Source organism: Natator depressus, chromosome 2 (genome assembly GCF_965152275.1).
Source record: "Natator depressus isolate rNatDep1 chromosome 2, rNatDep2.hap1, whole genome shotgun sequence".
NCBI lineage: Eukaryota > Metazoa > Chordata > Testudines > Cheloniidae > Natator > Natator depressus.
In genome coordinates this window covers 188,781,611-188,798,654 of record NC_134235.1, presented here as the reverse complement: position 1 = coordinate 188,798,654, position 17,044 = coordinate 188,781,611, and the positions used below count along the sequence as shown (strand labels likewise).

The window sequence follows — 17,044 nt, the reverse complement described above, 5'->3', positions numbered from 1 at the left end:
AGTACTCCCCTAAATCTGCATATGAGAGTAGAAAACTCTCATGAGTTGGGGAGACGCCCCTCAATTGAGATCATCCCCCTGAGAGGAGAGCCTTTTCTCTTAACACCAGCTCAGTCAAGAGATGCTCGTGGATCTTTGAAGAGCTGTAAGGAGGCCTCAGCAGATCTGCAGGCTCCAAAAGAGAAGATGGTACTAGAGGGCTCAATGCTACCACTGGCACCGAATGAACATAAGCACTGGGACCACCAGACCAAGCAATCAGTGGCACTGTGCAAAGACAATCATACGTTGTTGGCTCTGCCACACTCCAGCAAGGAAAATAACATGCTAAAACCACCTGGTACTCTTCTCCTGATGATGCAAAAAGAGAGAAGCCCTCATCTTTCTGAAACTAAGGAAAGTTTCACGTCACTGGAGGGCTTTATTATACTTCCTGATCCGGAGTCTCCTATTATTTCAACTTAGTACTCATCAGGGAAATTTTGACTCCATTGGTTCTGAGTTGGAGTGACAGGAGCCATTTTCTGATCCATTCTACCAAGTGGGATCCATCATCATTACTGTCCCAATGGCATGACTGATACAGGCGAATCCCATGTTTTTGTCTTTGGGAAAGTCAGTTGCAGGTGAAGAACCTGCCTCCCACACTCAGAAACAGACTTTAGCCTGAATAGAGGATCCAAAACCTCAGGGATCCTTCTCATCCACATACAGTGACATACTGAACCCAGAATAGTAATACCCCATGCCTTGGGGTCCTCTGCAACCTATGTGTAAGCCAGAACTCTGGCCATACTGGGGTCCAGGGATTTGTATGCATGGTACCATGAATTGATTCATGGTATGATGAGATAACTGGTTCTGTGGATGAAGGGAAAGCAGTGGACGTGTTATTCCTCGACTTCAGCAAAGCTTTTGACACGGTCTCCCACAGTATTCTTGTCAGCAAGTTAAAGTAATATGGGCTGGATGGATGCACTACAAGGCGGGTAGAAAGTTGGCTAGATTGTCGGGCTCAACGGGTAGTGATCAATGGCTCCATGTCTAGTTGGCAGCCGGTATCTAGCGGAGTGCCCCAAGGGTTGGTCCTGGGGCCGGTTTTGTTCAATATCTTCATTAATGATCTGGAGGATGGTGTGGATTGCACCCTCAGCAAGTTTGCGGATGACACTAAACTGGGAGGAGTGGTAGATACGCTAGAGGGTAGGGATAGGATACAGAGGGACCTAGACAAATTGGAGGATTGGGCCAAAAGAAATCTGATGAGGTTCAACAAGGACAAGTGCAGAATCCTGCACTTAGGACGGAAGAATCCAATGCACCGCTACAGACTAGGGACCAAATGGCTAGGCAGCAGTTCTGAAGAGAAGGACCTAGGGGTGACAGTGGACGAGAAGCTGGATATGAGTCAACAGTGTGCCCTTGTTGCCAAGAAGGCCAGTGGCATTTTGGGATGTATAAGTAGGGGCATTGCCAGCAGATCGAGGGACGTGATCGTTCCCCTCTATTCGACACTGGTGAGGCCTCATCTGGAGTACTGTGTCCAGTTTTGGGTCCCACACTACAAGAAGGATGTGGAGAAATTGGAGAGAGTCCAGCGAAGGGCAACAAAAATGATTAGGGGTCTGGAACACATGACTTATGAGGAGAGGCTGAGGGAACTGGGATTGTTTAGTCTACGGAAGAGAAGAATGAGGGGGGATTTGATAGCTGCTTTTAACTACCTGAAAGGTGGATCCAAAGAGGATGGATCTAGACTGTTCTCAGTGATAGCAGATGACAGGACAAGGAGTAATGGTCTCAATTTGCAGTGGGGGAGGTTTAGGTTGGATATTAGGAAAAACTTTTTCACTATGAGGGTGGTGAAACACTGGAATGCGTTACCTAGGGAGGTGGTGGAATCTCCTTCCTTAGAAGTTTTTAAGGTCAGGCTTGACAAAGCCCTGGCTGGGATGATTTAATTGGGATTGGTCCTGCTCTGGGTAGGAGGTTGGACTCGATGGCCTCCAGAGGTCCCTTCCAACTCTGTTATTCTATGATTCGCTCACAGTGTGAATCATGCCAGCCATTTCCACCAAGGGAGGAACCAGTCCTCTCGCAATTAACATCTGAGGAGGAAGAACAACTAGTAGAGATGGATCTGAACGTACCACCAGCACTGACAGTGTTTTCATAGTCTCTAGATGAAGCCATGGCACTGGCTTCACCATCTCCACCTGATGATTTCATGTCTTTCTAGATGTCTTGAGGAGAGTGGCTGACATTCTGCAGATACGATTTGGGAGTTCAAGTAACGCCTCATAAACTTTTTGGTATCCTGAAAGCGAAGGACCAAGCAGTGTCGTTCTTCCAGTCCATGAAGCCATTATGGAGCTAGCTAAACTTATCTGGCACATGCTGGCAACCTGGGCTCCTACCTCTAAAAGAAATGAGAAAAATATTAAGTGCCATCAAGAGACGAGAATTTTTGTATACCCACCTGATCCCAAACTCCCCAGTTCAGGCCCAGATGGAAAGGAGCAGACAGCACCAGGCCAGATCTCCTCCCTCAAATAGAGGGATATACCTGTTGCACACGAAGATCTTTACATCAACCAGCCTGCAATTTAGAATAGCTGAGACACAAGCTCTACTTTCAAAATACAACTTTATTAATTGTTCTAAATTCCAAGGATTTGCAGACAGGAACACAAAGTGCAGTTCCAGGCATTGATTGAGGCAGGAAAGCTGATAGCCAGATCAACCCTGCAGTCTTCCGTAGATGCAGCTGGCAGCATCATGAGTCATGGCTTCAGCAATAGTTATGTGCAGAGAGCCATGGCTTCACTCTTTGGGATTTCCTTGCAATTTACAAGCCACAAAGGGAGGATCTGCCCTTCAAAGGGAATAATGTCTTCAATGACAAGACAGACAAGTCTTTGCACTCACTAAAAGACTCAAGGGCAACCCTGTGCGCATTAGAAATTGACAGCCAAGGCCTGAAGAGAGGGAACAACATCCTGCAGACCTCATACAGTGCTCCAAGTCCTTCTTCTGTCAATAGGCTTAGGAGCTTCTGACAAAGAAGCAGAATATACAGCGCAGTAAACAAATGGCTCCTCCAACATGCCTTTCCAGTGTCAACTGCAGATGCCATTCACACTACCCAAGTCTGCTCTTTTATATCAAGTACCCATTTGTCTGTTGTGATGGCCCATTTTTTCCATACTTGGAAGGCCATCATAACAGACAAATGGGAACTTGATATAATACATTCAGGCTACATCCCTGGGTTCTTTTCTCTTCCCCCTCCAAAAGTCCCCTTTCTCTTCCCTCTTCAAGCATCCCTCTCACAACAGGATGCTCTCCCAAGAAGCAGTCTCCCTCCTTATTCGAGAAGCCATAGAACCAGTACCTCTACAACACTGGTGGAAGGTGTTCCACTCAAATTACTTCCCCATACCAAAGAAGAAAGGGGACTGGAGATCCATTTTAGACCAAAGACAACTCAATATCTTTATTTGCAAGATGAAATTTAGAATGGTTACTTTTGGTATCTATCATCCCCTCATTGTCCAGAAGGGATTGGTTCATGGCTGACAATATGAAGGATGCCTATTTTTACATAGACATCCACCCCTCTCGCAGATGGTTCCTGAGATTCATCATAGAGAATGAACATTTCCAATACAAGTTGCTTCCCTTTGGTCTTCCAACAGCACCAAGGGTAAATTTACCAAAGTTCTCTTGGTCATAGCAGCTCGCTTCCATTGTCATGGATCATCAGTCTTCCCCTGATTAAACAACTGGCTACTGACAGGGAAATCTTACCAGGAGATGCTTTCAGCAACCAAGCAACTGATCAACCTCCAGCAGTCTGCGCATACACTTAGAAAATTCCACTTTGGTGCCAACCCCAGTCCATAGAATTATAGGAGCAACCCTGGACTTGATTCCAGCCAAAGCATTTCTCCTGCAGGACAGGTTCCAGGCTATCAAACATCTTGCTGTGCAACTCAGGCTGAGCCCACAAATGCAAATCTGCTCCTGTCTCATCCTTCTGGGTCATATACTTGTACTTACATAACCCCATTTGTGAAGTTATGTGTTTGCTATCTACAGGCCAAGTTTTGCTCAGTTTAATTACTAGCCAGAGACGTTATGAATCAACGACTCTCCCTCCCTCAAGAGGTTAGGGCCTCCCTGAGTTGGTGGGAGAATGAGAATCATGTGTGCAAGAGTCCCGTTCTCGCCAACCTTATGACAGAAGACTGTCATCACAGATGCCTCCATGTTTGGCTGGGTTGTTCACGGCACATGGTCAGCAAAAGAAAACAGAATGGACATAAACCATCTTGAATTGAGAGCAGTTTGGGAGGCTTTCAAGCATTTTTTTTTCATGTTCGTATAGTCTTGCCACATTCTAATGATGCTGGACATTATTACCACTGTGTTGTATATAAACAAATGGGGAGGCATGAGATCCACCTCACTGTAATGCTGTAAAACTATGGAACTGGTGAATTCAACATCAGCAGTGCTGCTACCAGAAATAAACAGCACCTGGCTGGACAGCCTCAGCAGGTGCTTCTCTCAGGACCATGAGTGGGAACTTCATGACTCAGTAATACAGACAATATTCCATCTGTGGGGGTCCCCCTCCTGTGACTTCTTCGCTTCCTGCAAGAAGAAAAAGTGCCTGAAATATTGCTTGGGGCGAGGGCATGGGGAGGGGCTTGGGTCAGAACTCCATGGGAGATGTGCTTCTGGTTCACTGGTCAGGACAACTAATGTACGTCTTTCCTCCATCTCCTCAGGACTTGAGGTAACAAGAAGAATCCAGCAGGGCAAGGTGTGATCAGCATGACCCCACTCCTAAGTGGCCCAGGGCAATTCTGGTTTCCTAGCCTTCTTCAGTTGTTAGCTCATCTACACGTCAACGTTCCAGACCTGTTGACACAACACAAAGGCAGAATCAAGCATTCCAATCCAGACTCACTGCACTGCCAACCTGGTGTTTGCATGAGCATTGAGCTTAGAGAATAAATGCTTGAGAGATATCCAGAAATGTCCAGGCTATTCTCAACAGCAGTAGAAAGGAGTCTACTAAAATGCAGTTATGCAGTCAAGTGGAAATGATTTTTCCATGTGGGCTCATAACCAGCACACTTCTTCAGAGGAATCAGACATCCCTGCTATCCTGGACTACCTCATATCCTTAAAGATCTCAGGATTCTCTCTCAACTCAATACGCATTCACTTTGTAGCTATCAGTACCTGCCATTCCCTGATCAATAACTACTCAATTTTTGCACGTCCTATTACTCTCTGCTTCCTGAAATGCTTGCTTCAGACCATTCCACCTGTAAGCAAACCACCTCCAATGTGGGACCTTAATCTTGTCCTATCAACGATCACGAAAACTCCATTTAGCATCCAGCTTGCTATAGCATCTCTCCATGAAAGTAGCCTTTTTTAATAGCCACCACCTCTGTGAGATGGGTGGGAGAGCTAGGAGCCCTTATGGCAGATAAACTATACACAGTTTTACACAAGGATAAGATCATATTGAGACTGCCAACTAAGTTTACTCCCAGGGTGATTTCAGACTTTCACCTCAAACTATTAACTTACATACCTTCTTTCAGAAACCATACACTTCTAACGAAGACAAATGTCTACATTCCCTGGATAGTCTCAGAGCAGTGATTTTCTATCTGCAGAGGACAAAACTGTTCAGAAAGAAACCTAGGTTATTGTTTCGTTTAGCAGAATAGATGAGAAGTAAAGCTGTAATATCCCAAAGGCTCTCTGAATGGATATCTGGATGCAACTTCCTGTGTTATGAGTTAGCCAACACTAGCTCACCACAAGATGTGAGAGTTCACTCTTCCAGAGCCCAGGCAGCTTCAGTATCTTGTTGAAAGATGTTCACATTGGTAAAATTGGCAAAGCTGCCACGTGGAGCTTGATACATACCTTTTCCAGACATTTAAGCTACAGTTCAGGCCTCGGCAACTGAAGCTTCCCTGGATATTGTTGTGTTCATGTTGGCTGTTTTCCCCCTGTTGTCCTCGCATGCACTTCAGTAATAGATCCTGCTCCTTGATAACCCACACTGGAATACAAATAGGGACCAGCATTTGAAGAAGAAAGTAAAGTTACTTACCTGTTCTGTAACTAGAGTTCTTCAAGATGTGTGGCCCCTATCTGTATTCCAGTACCTGCCCACGCTTCCCCTCTGCTTCAGGGCATGACTTGATTTTTGGTAGCGAAGGAACTGGAGAGGCAGTCAGTCCTCACTGCCCATTGTTTCCTTGGATCAGTGCACAAAGAGGTGAATGGCATAGGTGTGGACCAACGGATGCTGCTGGAAAAAAATTTCAACCTCGGGTGCATGGTATGTATAGTTATAGAACAGGAAAGTATCCTCCCTTTATTGCTGTTGTCACTGTCCAGGGCATTGCTTTCTTGTCCTGCTGGCAGTTATATCCATTACATTTTTTCAACCTTATAAACCACCTTCAAACTTTTCTACTCTCCTTGGGTTGGGGAGTTCACGGGGAGAAAGTTCATCTCTGGAGAAAATAAAATTACTTAGCAGTAATTATTTTTCTCTGAAGATATATATGAAATCTCCCAGTAGATGGCTATTTCCCCACCCTCTTCTCCTCATTGTTTAGAGTGTTCTGTAATTTTTTGCACAATTTTTTAAACTGTATTTTAATTGACTTTATTTTTGGAAATTACCTCTTCCTGTTTTTTTTTTTTGTTTTTTTTTTAAGGAACTGACAGGAGAGCATAGGGCATTGACCCCAGAACTTTGTGAGTTGCCCGTAAGGGTTCCCCAGAGGCTTAGAACTTTTACCCATAGGAATTCCTGCTTGGTCAGATGCTGGAAGCACAGAGCCAAAAATGTTAATGCATTATAATATATAGTTTCAGAGAATAAGTATTACAGTTAAGTAATTTATCTCTAGTAGGCAATAGTTCATGACACAATTTGGAATTTGCCTAGAACAACAGGTCAAACGCTCCTCTTGTTGCATAAAATGCTGCAGAATTTAGAAGCATGAGGAGAGTATTTGAATAGTGTTTTTACATCTTAAAAGTTGTATAAGTATTAATGCTCACAACACCCTTGGCAGAAAGGTAAATATTACTCACATTTAACATATGCAGACACTAAGATTCAGAGGGATTAAGTAATTTGCCCAAATGCACACAGGCCCAATCTCAGTTCACTAGATTACATGTATTTAAGGGCTCAGTTTTATTTCCCATCTGAAAACTAACAATAGCTCTGCATTGTAATAGTGAAAGTGCCGTATTATACCAGTGGTTTTCAAACAGTGAACTATTGGTGGTCAACAGAGTATTTCTAGAATTACAGCTTTCACAAGGGAGAAACATCTGTCTGTCTTTAAATGCTGATATTTCCAGGAGTATAGCATAGAATCATTGTAGGATTTCCAGTGACTTTCGGCCAACTACACTTCAAAAAAGCAGAGTAGTCCTCAGTCCCAATCTCTTAGTCCTGTCAGATTGCTTCATACTTATCTTTGTTGGATATTTTGGGGCATAAATATCATCATGCAGATCCAAAATTGGAAGGGTACCAAACAAACAAGGCAGATCCAAACTGCAACATGGAGAGAATAAAACTGTTGAGTGCTGTTGGGATAAGAGGAGACTTAAATACTAATAGTGTAGGGCTTTATTTTAGGTAGAAGATATAAAAATGGGAGGGGAGGGGAAGATGGTCCTACTCAAACTGCTACACCCATTGCACTAAAGTGCATCTTGTCTCTTTAATACTTTCCTCCTTTTACTACCTTATATAGCTGATTATTGTAATTTTCACAAGGAAGTTGTGGAAATAAGACTCGGAGGTTGGGAATGGAGCTATCCCTGAGAGGATCTCTATTTTAAGTACTAGTGTACAGTGTGAAGACTTCTGAAAATCCATTGTCTTATGCTTAAACATAGCTGCTCAGGGCTAGGAAGTAGTAGTGGTGGCCACCTATTCCTCCCCTCTGTGCTGCACTGAGAGTCTTAAAAGGGCATGTCTATATGTACAGCGCTACAGCTGCACCGCTGCAGCGCATCTGGTGAAGATGCTCTATGCCGACAGGAGAGAGCTCTCCCATTGGCATAATAAAACCGCCTCAGCGAGCGGCAGAAGCTATGCTGGCAGAAAGCTCTCCCGCTGACATAGTGCTGTCCACACTGGCACTTATGTTGGTGTAACGTATGCCCTGAGTGACACAAGTTATGCCGACATAAACTGTCGTGTAGACATAGCTACAATGTGGATGGGGTGAGGGAGCAGCTCCAGGAGTAGCCTGCAGTAATCAAGGGGAGGAGCTGAAAGGAAAACTTTGCTCACTGCCTGCAGCACTGTTTGGGTGATTGTGACAACAAGGGCAAATGTGTTACTGTCACTCTAGTTGAGTGACACTTGGCAAGTATCCTTAAACAAGCGGGAAGTAAAATTCAGAGTTTATGTAAAATATTTCTGTGGGTATATCTCAGGGTTTTTAAAGGTTAGCTCCCCTGGGGTCTAATCCGTAAATTAAATAGCTTATCAGACACAGCTATGCTATGCTGCTTAACAGTGATCTTGACTGGGGAATGTAGCTGAAATGGCCCCTTCTCCCATATCCATGAGCTGATTTTGAGCTTGTAGGCTTCTACTGCCTCTTTGTGTTTTGCTGGTGAAAGTACATTAGATACTAGAGAGACTAGCCAGCTTGACAGCTCAGCTTCCAGCAGACTGACTGAAAAGAGGCATGCTACTGATACAGAGCCAAAAATGGCTTTCTTTCTTTTTTCATGATCCTCACTAATTATTTAAAATACTCTCTAATCTTTATTTTTTCCCCTCTCAAAATGAAATATGCTAAACGCGTCTCTCTTTGAGGGAACACTGCATAGCAAAAAATAGTTAAAATGGAATCCATTTGATGGCTTTTCATGGTCAGAAAGGAAACATAACTGTTCTCTTATGCAATGGACACTTTTTCTTAAAAGGTGTTATACTATTTTGTAATGTTAGATGATTTTTTCTTAAATAGGAATTAAAAATATTTTATAAAAGCATTTTATTAATTGACTATGAAATTTGTCACAATAAAAGGATTGATTAGCTATCCAAACTGTTGGTTTAAAGGTTAGATGATAGGTATTTTGCAGATGTGCTCAGGACACACTTGTTACATGCATTTGGTATTCTGTTCAGTTGCCAGAACTGCTTCTGACTTGCCATGCTATTGTTTCAGTGTTTGTCCTCTCAAGCAGGCTGCAGGCTACTAACTTTGCCTTTTGATTTTAATATGACATAGCTCAGAAGGACAAGAAAAAGTTTACATGTACATCAGCCTACAGTTGCTTTTGTTTATCATTCACGCTGGCAGTCTGAAATGATAACACTTTTCTTAGAGGGACAAGGTTGGTAAGGTAATATTTCTTATTGGACCAACTTCTGGTGGGGAAAGATACAAGCTTTTGAACTTACATAGAGCTCTTCTTTTCTCTTTTACTAACAGAAGTTGGTCCAGTAAAAGACATTACCTCACCCACCTTTGTCTCTCTAATATCCTGGGATCAACACTGTTACAACAACAGTACAAACAGCTTGTTGCACAGCTCTTTGAAGGTTGTCATACTAGTTTAAAGTCATGGCAACATCTTACCTACACTGTGGTTTGTCTGTAGTTACTCCTTCACTGAGGTACTGCAAAGATTGAATATCTAAACCTGTTTGTAGGATTAGTTCATGTTTTTTAATGTTTTATACCAATAATAAAGGTATTTATTGGTAATATTGTAGAAAGTCCTTTTGACCAAAAGAACACTCTTGCCCCCATCGTAAACAGGATTGGAATAATTAACTCCAGATTAGACCAAAGTTAAGTAATTTAGAGGATGAGTGCTTTGGGTTCCCCTACCACTCCTTCCTGAACAATTGAGTAGGGCTGGGGAGGAAAACATGTGGTTACCATCTTGTTGATTCTGCTTTTCGTCATATATTTAGAAAGGATAAAATGTGCTTATTTTGTCTCTGTTTTTCAGGGCACCTTTGATGATTACTTGGAGTTGTTCTTACAGTTTGGCTACGTGAGTCTTTTCTCATGTGTGTATCCTTTAGCAGCTGTCTTCGCAGTGCTAAACAACATCACAGAGATGTATTCTGATGCCTTAAAAATGTGCAGGGTCTTCAAACGTCCATTTTCACAACCCACAGCAAATATTGGAGTTTGGCAGGTAACCTGGTTTTCACTTTTCTCTGTTTGCCCTTGTATGTTACCATAAGCTTAGGCTGCTTGTTGCTCCATCAATTGCTGTTAGAGTGTACTTGAGACACCTCTCCTCTTCAGTGCCTTAGGACATTACCCATTTCTAGCAGGATTGTAGGGTTTTCAACTATCTGCCATTCTGAGTTGTCTTCCTTAATCCCATCTTCCTTTGGGTTTTTTGGACTGCATATATTGCATTCATATTGAGTTGCAAGAGACAGCAGCTTCTTTTTAAGACTGCAGTATCCCATGCAAGTAATAAGATGTTAGTGAGTGTGAAATAGGTTGCGGGTGGTGTCAAGTGGGTGGTTTGTGTTAGACCCAGTTTTATTTAACATCTTCCCTAATAATATGGAAGGGGGGACAAAGAGCACAACAATTAAATTAGTATATTATTTTAAATTGGGAGGTGTTGATAATATTGTGAGGGTGGGAATACAAAATGACAGAAATTAGATATACGAATAGGAAACAACAAAGGAGATTAATCTTGAAAAAATACACAAATCATTTTGAGAAAAAATCATTAGAAATGCACACAGATATTCACTGGGATGGAGTTATATTTGAAGCACTATATTGCTAGATAACACTAAGGGGTGATGCTGGACAGCAACTGCACATGGTATACATTTACAATATGCCTTTTGGGCTGACCACATAGAAGTAGCCACAACCAGCTAATATTTTAAAACCTTATTGTCTCTGTATGTACTAGGTGTTTAGTGGTCTTTGAAAATGTTTATATTAACTAACATGTTTTAATTTACTTTAAATCACAGTTCCTTTCTGCAGTGTAGATGATCTCTTAGAGAAGTCTTATTGAATTTAATAGTTTTTTTTACACTCTTTTTATATCATTCTTTTCAGTGAATTGTGGGAATGTGTTTAGTTTTATGAATATAAGAAAGTAAATTCAGGACTTTTAGTATTTAATTTTGTATATGAGGTGCAGTAGTAAGGTGTTAGATTAGATAGAGGGTGTTCTGTGTAAAGAACCATTTGAATTATTGTATTGGCCAAGCTGAGTCAATGATTTATTGTCATAGTGAATGTTGTTTCTGCTGATTCATCATGGCAGACACTACATTTTGCCAGTCTCCTTTACTGATAGGAAAATTTCTCATTTATAGGTCAGATTTTCAAAGGTATGCACAATATTGCAGTTATATTAGCATGCACCTATTTTATGCATGCTTTTTAGATTATGAGCTCCTCAGTGCAGGATTCATCTTTCTTGAAAGTGTAGAAAGTTCCTAGCACGTGTGCTACTGTAAATAAAAAATAACATACACATCCATTTATGTCCGTGTAAATCAGCTGCCTGTGAACATGCACCTAACAAGTCAGTCACCTTGCTGGCGTGCACATGTAAATGCTTGATGTACAGATGAAAGCATAAAATTCTGTGTATTTACGTTTGAAAACATGGCTCATTTTATTCCAACAAGTTTTGGCTGGCGGAACGAGTTGTTTAAAAATCTTATTCTGAATTCCCCTGGTGTTTTCATATACTTAATATTCCAATACTTAATATTGAAGATGCAGTCTAAACCTCAGCACAGGACACCAGAAAATTTCTTTTTAAAGTCAGATTTAAATGCTAAAGTACCCCTGATTAAAACTTCGCTCTTTGACACTGATTACGTCAGAGGTGGCTTTCCCTTAGGAACACACTGTACACCAGTCAGTCGGGCGGCTGGTCTGTAGGAGTATGTGCTACCGTTTCCATGCTCATGTTCTGGGTCAGATGAAAGTACTAAAGATAGGGATGCCATTCAGCCTTTTTTTCCCTTTGAGTTAATTCTGATTTTCAGGGAGATGATTTCATATCCTGCGAATCTAGCTTGTGAGATGTAAATGGTCCCAAAACAACTTTCAGGGCCTATGAAATGTTCATCATATTGTGACGAACGGTGCTTGAATTTTCCCCAGCAAACACAAAGAAGAGCCAACCATAGCTGTAGAGCAGTGGTTCTTAACCTTTTACTGCAGCCTGCACCCCTTTGGTTCTCAAAATATGTTCTCACACCCCTTATCAAAAATCAAAATATGTTCTCGCACCCCTTCTCAAAAATCATTGAAGTAGGTCAGTTCTTTAAACCTTGATATATTTTTTTGTTTGTGTATTACAGTAATTGTTAAAAAATGTATAATGTTAATAAATACATAGGTTTGATGAAACAAAGTAGTTGTATTTACATGCCTGTGCTTAATTTGTGTTTTCGATGATTTACCTTCTAAAAAAATCTGGCATGTCTCGCACCTCCAGAAAGGGCATCTTGCACTCCCAGGGCGTGCATGCACCCCAGGTTAAGAACCACTGCTGTAGAGGTACGGTTTGGAGGGTGCTAATGATGGGTTTTGTGATGGTGTAAGCCTTGTTGTGGACCCTGCTTATCCATTTAAGAGGAGATGTTGACAGGTTCCTGATAGAATCTGTTCAACTTTTCATCCGGTAGAAGTGTAATGTAAAAGAAAAAGGAGGGTAAAAATGTTGGGTCTGTCAGAACTTGGTACATGTGGGAGAAACCTTGTCCCAAGAGGAGCAAGAGGACTGGAGGAAGTAGACATATTGATACTAATTATATTCCATTTTTGTTTTATTTCAGTTGGCTTTTGAAACTATGAGTGTTATATCAGTAGTTACTAACTGTGCACTGATTGGATTGTCTCCACAAGTAAATGCACTTTTTCCAGATTCAAAAACGGACCTTATTTTGATTGTGGTATTGGTGGAAGTAAGTATGAGATTTAAATATCTACATGTTTTTTAGTAGCAAATGGCATTTACATCACTTGGAATTTCTAATATCTCATTTGTCATATCTTTTTCTTTCATTTACCAGGAAATGGAAATTCTAGCATCAGAATGGGTTTTTCATTGTTTTACTCTTAGATTAAATTTTTATTCTTGGCGCTTTCATCTACTATGGATGTTGCACCTATGCTTTGCCACACAGTCTGAAATATTATGTGTATGTTGCATTATATATTTCAAGAAGGATTTAATAGTACTAACACAAGAATAAACTTAGTGTAGACATACCCTAATTGAGCTATATTGGGTCAACTTGCAGCCACCTCAGTAATTACTGATGTGGTGCATGTTCACACTACCCTCCTTGGGTTGGTGGACTGTGTCCTCACCAGGAGTGCTTGCACTGACCTAAAAGGGGCAGTGTGGGGAGCTGACAGCCCGGTCTCTCAGCTCCGCTGGCAGCTCCCTGCCAGGAGTCTGGCTTCCCCACAGGCCCCTGGGCTCTCGCCAGGCTGCCTCCCCCATCCTCTCCCCATTCCCCGCCGAGAGTGGAGGGAGGCTACCTGGGGCTTCTCGCCCCCTGCCCCTGTTCCCTGCGTGGAGCAGCGGAAAGCCTTGCAGCCTTGTCAAATTCACTGCTCACTGAGCTGTGAAATTGACAAGGCTGCCCTGCTTGGTGGGAGGTGGGGAGAAAGGGCTGCCTCCGGGCTTCTCACCCCAGCTGGAAGCTGGGTCCGAAGCCGCCCAGCTCTCCAGAGGAGTGGGGGCAGCAGGGCTCTAACTGTCCAGCTTTCTTGTCACTTTCATGGCTCCTGCCATGAAAGTGACAAGGCAGCTGATGTAAGGGATGCATCGCCCGAACTACATGGACATAAGCCTTACGCTTCTTGTGGAGGTGCAGTTGTTATGTTAGTGAAGTAGGGCATTACATCGGCAGGAGGAAGGCCGTCGTGTAGTCACTGACATAATTAGGTCAACATAGGCTGCTTTACGTCGATGTAACTGTGTAGTGTAGATGAGCCCTTAGTGTATTTTATTCCTCGGGGTCAGATGCTCTCATACTGGGGTTTGTGGCCCCAACAGATCAATAAAGACTTTTTATGGGGTCTACAGATTGTGTAAATCCATTTTTATTGAGGAAAATCCAGACAAATTATCCAAAAATGTTATAAAAGATGTAAATCAAGTATATAATATATATAAGATGTAAATTATGACAGAGGGTGAGAAAAATTAAAAGGAGTAAGTGAAAGGGAAAGATTTGAAAAGAAATGGTCACTTGATATTGAGGCTGGAGAGAGAGAGAGAGGAATGTTCCATATAGCAAAAGACTGGAGAGGAAAAGTGTCCCACCCTAGAATTGGCCAGATTGTGTGAAAGGCAAGAGAGCAGGCTGATGCTGGATGAGCAAATAGTGGGAAGGGGAGTAGGAAGACACTGAGGGCTGGTCTACACTACTGCTTAAGTTGTAAATTACATCTTTCAGGGGTGTGAAAAGAGACACCCTCCTGAGCAACGCAAGTTATATCGACCAAAGCGCTATCCACGCTGGTGCTATTTGACGGGAGATGCTCTCCAGCTGACATAACTTCCACTTCTCGTGGAGGTGGAGTAATTATGCTGATGGGAGAGCGCTGTTGTAGCGCTGTAGTGTAGACTTGCCCTAAGATTGGAAAGTTTATTCCCAGAGGGAAGAAAGCCGTTCAGGAAAGGACAGATCAACTGTTTTAAGAGAAGATGTTATTTCTTCTTGCTTTTCATATACAAATGTAAATTTTGGTTCTGTGCTGTAAAGTTTATAACAGAGTAATTGTACTTGTAAATTGATTTTAGTGTTTGTTTTAGACTTAATTATTAATACAAACAAAGATGTTGGAATAATGCATGTAAATAAAATTATTACCATATAGTGTAATCTTTTTATACTTAATTAACATTGAAATCATTCTATAGAACTGGCTAGTCATGATTTGTTTCCCTGAACTGGCTAGCCATGATTAGACATGGTCACTTAGGATTTGAGAAGGTTAAAGTGTGCTAATTTTTTACTTTGTTGTGTAATGTATAGCATTCTTTATCATTGTAAGACTATTGATTTATGTTCTCAATTTGTTACAAATTGAGAAAATAGGATCTTTGACTTTGATAACAGGGAATATCTAATTTTGAAAGTGCTTTTGGACATAGCGTGATTGTGGTTGGACCCTTACAAACAGAGGAGAATGAAAACCCTTATACTTGTTTTTTGTTTTTTAGGATTTTTTAAAAATCAGGATGTACTATTTAAAAGCTTGTCAGAAACTGTACGTTTTTAAAATTAATGTTGAAAGTATCACTGCAAACTGGTTCCATGGTTCCCTTAGATTTACATTGCATTACTAGAAATTGTCTGAGAAATACAATAAGAAAATCACAAAATTAAAAACCTTTTTCAGAAGTTAAGAATGTACTTTTTCTTAAGTTTTAAACAAAGCATAGTAAACCAACTCAGGATTGTTTATGTGGATTTTTGTTAGTCTACTCCAGCTCCCACCGCAAAAGAGCGAAAGGAAAAAAATATTAAAAATGATGTTTAAAAACTTTTTTTAATGTTTCCAGTCTCCCAAAACACATTTTTTGTAGTCCATTTTTTAAAAAAAAACTTAAATTTTATATGATTTGAACTCTACAGCCTTCTGAGTCCAAAGTTATCAATATCAATCAGGCAATGGTAGAGTGGACATAATTTTGCAAACTTTCTATAATACAAGTTATTGAGAAATGTTATATGAAGACAGTGGAGTTGAAAGAAAGCCTGTTCTCCAGCTGGTATAAAATCTTTGTGGCACAAAGATGTGTATATTGGTAAATTAATTTTTTTAAAAATTATATTGAAACAGACAAACATCATGGGCTTACTTTTCATTTACATAAGACAATTTACACTGCTCTGGCAATGTAACTTTCTTCATAATTGAAAAGAAATGCACCAGACTGAACCGGTTGTAATTAGTAGTTATGTTGTGACATGTCTGCTCATTGACTGCAAGAGAGAGAGAAAGGGAGAGAGACTGACTGACTCTTCTGCCAAATACTCCTGAACCTAGGGGAAAGTTTCTTGGGCTGGGAATAAGGAGACTAAACTGACAGCAAAGGTGAGATAGGAACTCATATATTCCCATATACCTTATCATCACTGTTCCCTCTAAGCTGTGTGCATGTGTGCGCGCACACAGATTTTAAACCCTGCGCACACAGCAAAACACCGCACACACAAAAATTTGCACAGAAGCACAACAGTTTGCACAGAAGAAATTTTTTGCGCACACGCCCTGTCAAAAATTTGCACAGAAGAAATTTTTTGCACACACAGCCTGTAAAAAATTAGAGGGAACATTGCTTATCATCCTTATTATTGACTAAATCCATGAACTCTTTCTAAAAAGCAGTCAAGGACTAGCACCCATCAAATTCACACTCTAGCAGAAAATCTTAATAGGGACCTCAGCAACATTAAGGCAGAAAAATGTCCCCAATGTGTCAGATGTGCCTATCTGTTGTTAAAAAAGAATCTCAGGTCATTGTGTTAAGGTTTTGCGCTAGAGTGACAGATAAAGTTGGAGTATATATTGCTCTTTCCATCTCCAACAGATGCTAAGTGAAAGCCTAATGGCATTTGGAGTGTTATTACCACTGCGGTGGGCAATATGAAAGGAGTGCAAGAGACTTCTCCCTTAATTTGTTATTTCTATGCTTTTCAGATTTTGAGTTGTCCTGACTTAACCTTAACTGTCACTAAACAAAGTTTTTGTATATGTTATAAATGAGAATCTGGCTAAACAGTTCTACCTTTCTTTGATAAAATCAAATTTGATTAAAAACTAAAGAAATTGTACTTTTTGGCTAGAGCCAAGCAACCAGAAAAAACATCTTTCTTTTTTTCCCAAAAGGTGTTTTTATTTTAGTAGAATAACAAATATTCTTGAAATTGAACTCATTTGTTTATATAGTAACATCTGACAGTATT

The 17,044-nt window shown here is 41.0% G+C and overlaps 1 protein-coding gene across 4 annotated transcripts in view; it reads left to right on the top strand.

The window, feature by feature from the left end:
- ANO10 (anoctamin 10) overlaps positions 1-17,044 on the top strand; it is a 259,737-nt gene that overhangs the window by 70,139 nt on the left and 172,554 nt on the right. For all 4 annotated transcript variants that reach the window (XM_074945603.1, XM_074945600.1, XM_074945602.1 and 1 more), the window contains exons 10-11: positions 10,054-10,245; positions 12,890-13,018. In XM_074945603.1, coding sequence (XP_074801704.1) covers positions 10,054-10,245; positions 12,890-13,018 — 321 coding nt within the window. The remainder of the gene's footprint in view (positions 1-10,053; positions 10,246-12,889; positions 13,019-17,044) is intronic.